General features: G+C 34.6%; 1 protein-coding gene across 4 annotated transcripts in view; it reads right to left on the reverse strand.

Moving 5' to 3' along the window:
- The window catches only part of EBF2 (early B-cell factor 2), a 206,070-nt gene that overhangs the window by 19,021 nt on the left and 181,818 nt on the right, over positions 1-5,231 (reverse strand). For all 4 annotated transcript variants that reach the window (XM_011983839.1, XM_011983838.1, XM_011983837.1 and 1 more), the window contains one exon: positions 301-389. In XM_011983839.1, the coding sequence (XP_011839229.1) occupies positions 301-389 (89 nt within the window). The remainder of the gene's footprint in view (positions 1-300; positions 390-5,231) is intronic.

Below are 5,231 nucleotides of genomic sequence, written 5' to 3' on the forward strand. Positions count from 1 at the left end.
ATTTTTAACCAATTATGCAGATATTTATATTCAGAAAGTCGGCAATGTTTTTAAAACTGAATACTCCTGTTGTGTATCTATTTTATCGGCCCAAATGTTCAGATTTCATATTTCCTCAGAGATAAATACGACCGTAATATATTTCAGAGTTAGCAGATATTTTATGTGCATCTTGTATCTAAAGCTTAGCTAAATTTCAAGGCCTAATTAATTTTAATGGGATGTAAATGCCTGCATTTGTCTAAGTTTGCTGAAATTCTACACAAATGGCTTCACATGTCCATTTCCAAAGCACATTACCTTAGCTAATCTCTCAGGATCTCCAGGGTGCCTAGGGATGACCTTCTGCAGTCTCTGGAAGCCATAGTCTATGGTGGGTTCATTTAATGCTGAAAGAGAAAAAATCCTCTCTCTGAGTTTGTATCCTGGCCATGAAGCAAACCTTCTAATTAATTCTTCCACAGGTAATAAGAAGGTTCTGGATGCATAATGGATGTTATCAGGGTTTTTGCTATCAACATTGGTTAATTCACACGTAAATTTGGAATTTATAGTACTTTTATATTTTTCTATTAGAATAACATTTCAAAATTTCAGTTTACAATTATCATTTCTGCTTTAAGCGTACGTAAACTTCTCTGCTCCCTATAAAATTAAAAATGGCACAAGCAACCATATCTCAATTTCTTATGAAGATAATAAACTACTTTTATATTATTTTCCTTTCTTTCCTTTGTCTCTTTCCTAAGTAGGACTGTATTGACTATTCTTCTAAATATCTTCTAAATATTCTTCTAAATATTTTTCTTAACCAGTCTCTTATTTACATTTATACATATATAAACCTTCTATGAGCTTATTCTCATAAAACCTGTTTTATGCATAATATGCTTCCACAGTTTTCAATTCTATTTAATTACACTCACATCTGGTAAATGTCAGCCACTCCACGCCACCCCACCTCACCCCATGAATACTGCAAATTTTATTTCACCACTATGTTCCCATTAAGACAGGGCCTGGCACACAGTAGGCACTTAGTGTCAGTAATTATAAAATGAGTGAGTGAATGAATTAATGAATGGCATACTTTAGCATTTCCACTACTCTAGAGTTTTCACGTGCTGCTTTTATTCTTTCTCCTTCTTCTTCCCTTTCATTTATTTTTAAAAAGTTTCTTGTTTAAATGTCATGGTTTTAAAATTAATGCATGATTAAAGAAAAAGATACAAAGAATAACATAATAGTCACCTGCATTGCTGTTATCATCAATAAACACAGTAATGTGTATTTCCTCTTTAATCTTGGTTTTTCATATATATTTTATATATATGTTGCTATTATTCTATGAAAACAATGCCTTTTTAAAAAAAACCTATTAAAACATTAAATATAGAAGTAAAAAATTACCGTAAACCCACTTAAGAGATGAGCTGGATTAACATTTTTTGCTTACATAACCTACTTTTCATCCACTTAACAATATATCGTAAACTTTCCCCGGGACGATGAACTATTCTTTTATAACATTATTTTAAATTCCTGCATATTTTTCTATGACATGCTCTATAAATTATTTAAATGGCTTCCTAATATTGGGCAATTAATGTGATCCTAATTTCTCACTATTATAAATATCAGAGCAATAATTATCCTTTGTGCATAACTTTCATTATTTCAATTGGAAAATTCCAAGAATTAGAATTACTGGACCAAAAATTATGATTTATATTTCAGGCCTTTCAGACATTCAGTCAAATCACTCCTCAGAAGAGTGCATGAGTTTATTCTCCCTCCAGCAATGCGTGTGCTCATTTTAACTTACATTTTTTTACTCACCAGTGAGGCTGAAGAATTTTTTCATATATTTGCTGATGTTAATTTCTTCTTTTATAAACTGCATGTTAATACTTTCTGCACTCTTCTTTCACTTGTAAAAATACTTTATATGTTGAGATTTTTTCATACTGTGGCATCATGTTGCAATATCACATCCCAATTTGTCCTTAAGTATTTTATGTATAGAAAGACCACCTCTACTGCAAGAACTGGTAGGTACACACAAACGCACAGACACGCACACAAATGTATATGTACACACATATGTATACATATATGAATGCTTACATTGTTTAACTTATCTGGATTTTACTTTGTCATGTAATGTTAAGAATTTACCTTTGCCACAACTTAACTATTTCACAATGTATTGAACGGTTTCTATACATATATTCTGTTTTATTGATCTATTCTGGGTAAAAATCACACTATTGTGGTTGTAATACATATTTAATATTTGATAGTGTACGTGTCCTTCCACAAATACACAGTCTTTAAAAACTACATTTTCTCAACTATTCTGTTTTGTTTGTTTGTTTGTTTGTTTTGAGACAGAGTCTCACTCTGTCACCCAGGCTGGAGTGCAATGGTGCAATCTCAGCTCACAGCAACCTCTGCCTGCTGAGTTCAAGCGATTCTCCTGCCTCAGCCTCTTGAAGAGCTGGGATTACAGGCATGTGCCACCATGCCCAGCTAATTTTTTTTTTTTTTTTTTTTGCATTTTTAGTAGAGGCAGGGTTTCACCATGTTGATCAGGCTGGTCCTGAACTCCTGACCTCGTGATGCGCCCGCCTCAGCCTCACAAAATGCTGGGATTACAGATGTGAGCCACCACACCTGGCCTTCTCAATTATTCTTATCCATTTATTCTTTCCAGATTAACCGTAGGGAAATTTCCAAAACAATTTCAGTTGCATTAAACCTACAGCTAGAGAGAAAACGGATGGCTTTGCAATAGCAACACTCCACCTTCTTTAGATCCCTCAGTAAACTGTGTACTGCTCATCATGTAGGTGCTAAGTTTTTTCTTTACCATTTTAATTTTTTTGCTATGTATTCCATTTTGTTTTTACTGTGAATATGGCTGTTCATTAATCATACTGTCCAAGAGTTTTATTAGAGTCTGGCAACACTTTTATGTTTTATACATTTGTGCAGGAAGTCCATGCCATAGAGATGAAGACAATCAGCTTTAGAGTTGAGTAGATCTAGCATCTGAATTCCAGCTCCACAATGTATGTGAGCAGTTTAAAATCCATCTTATGGGTTGGCTTCAGAATCAAAACCATTTCTATAATGTCCCCAGCGTGGTGCTTGGCATATAAAATATCATTTTTTTTTTCTTTTGAGACAGGTTTTCACCCTGTTGCTCAGGCTGGTCTCGAACTCCTGGGCTCAAGCAATAGTCCGCCTTGGCCTCCCAAAGTGCTGGGATTACAGACGTGAGCCACTGCGCCTGGCCTATAAAAGATCTTAACCAAAGGTAAGTGTTATTTTGTAGCCCAAACCTCTGACAGATATCACTTTTTTTTCTATTGCTTCTCTTAGGCCTGTACATTCATATCATCTACTTACAGTGATCATTTTGTCTCCTTTTGATAGATGTATTAATCCCATTTAGTTCTCTTAATCCTATTCTTGTGTTGGCTAAAACGTCCCAAACAGTGCCCCAAAATGAGGATAAAGTTGGATATTCTTGTTTTTCTCTGAATGGGAATGACATATTTTACTAGCAAATGTGGTGTTGGCTATTTGAGATAGATATTATTTATCATGGTTCAATGAGGGTTATCAGGACTTCTTGAAGTTTTAGAAAATCACAATCACATGAATTTTCTCCTTTGGCCAAATTTATATATATATAAGATATATATATATCTTATATATATCTTCCTCTTCTTATATAGCCACAGTCTTATCAGATCAGGGCCCCACTTTTATGACCTCATTTTACCTTAATTACTTCCTAAAGATCCTGTTTCAAATACAGTTACATTGGGAGTTAGGGCTTTAATGTATGAATTTGGAGGAGGGGGAAACACAATTTAGTCCGTGAGAGTGAGGTATTTAGCAGGTGATGCCCAGGACACATGCATGAGAACTGGATGCAAAGGAACCTGGGGAGACTGGGAAAGTTCTATTTGACTGGAAAATCCTCAAATATAGTAATGGTACTCCAAGAAGGCTGGATAGAGAGAGAGAATATAACAAGTTCCCATTGTATCTAGTAAATTGAATTCAAGAAAATCAGACATGGAGCCATCATTTTAATCAAAGCTCTTTATTGGCAAAATGTAACCATATAACCTACAGAACTGCTGCTTAAATGATGTAGAAATGAAATCTAGACAAAATTAAGACATTGGAGATGTTTACTTCTTATAAACAAGAGATTAGCATTGGAGAGCACAGAAAGCAAGCCAGAAGAAGACAGAAAGGGAGAAAGGGGAAGTGGGGACATTACTCTCGGCTTAGTGGAAAATGTAGATGAATTTTCTACCTCATAAGAAAAGTTTTTGCCAACAAGTTTTAAAAGAATTTTGTAAACAGTGTTAATTAGCATGATATAAAGGTTTCTTTCATATTCAATATAAATCTTTATTCAAGTTATTTCAATAACTTGACCTTCTCTACTGCCAGATACTCAAATTAAGTCTGCTGTACTTTAATCAGATATTAAAATATGCAATATGTATTTTAAATGGGTTCTGTTTTATCCAAATTAGGATGTAAAGCACACAATTTTGATTCATCCATTCTCAAAGTTCCCCGAAGATAAATTAATCAGTAAAATGAAGAAAATTCTAACTTGCTACTGAAAACTAGAGAAAGAGTATTTTAATGTATCTGATAATTGAAAAGTTTCAGCAGGAAGTAATTTATGCCAGAGCAACTAACTTGTTGCCATTCGTGGAATGTGCCAATAGATGCTGCCCGAAGAAATAAAAGAGAGGCCAACAGTATCCACCAGGGAATCATACCTCAGTTACCTGACTAGACTATGCTATGAACCACTCGTTCCTGAGAATGAGTGAATGTCAAATCACCAGGCATATGAAATATCCCAGGAATTTAAGTATAGGTCATTCTAAGTCTCTAGTGCAAGAGCATTCTGTAAAACAGAGGTTGTCAGGGGCACTGACACACCCACTACACTTCATGCTTCTGGCACCACGGGCAGTTGGCAAATGTTAGCCTATCATCTGCCTGACAAACAACCCAGATTGTGTGGTTTAACTAATTTTCTTCGGCGCATTTCAGACAATATGAAATCAAAACAAGTTGAGTTTTTTTCAGCATTCCCAGAAGCAAAACAAAACTATCCTAATGTAGTTAAGGCCACTTTTAACCTATTTTAGATCACAACAGGAAATATAATAATAACAGATTTT

This window comes from Mandrillus leucophaeus, unplaced genomic scaffold (genome assembly GCF_000951045.1).
Source record: "Mandrillus leucophaeus isolate KB7577 unplaced genomic scaffold, Mleu.le_1.0 Scaffold256, whole genome shotgun sequence".
In the NCBI taxonomy this organism is placed as follows: Eukaryota; Metazoa; Chordata; class Mammalia; order Primates; family Cercopithecidae; genus Mandrillus; species Mandrillus leucophaeus.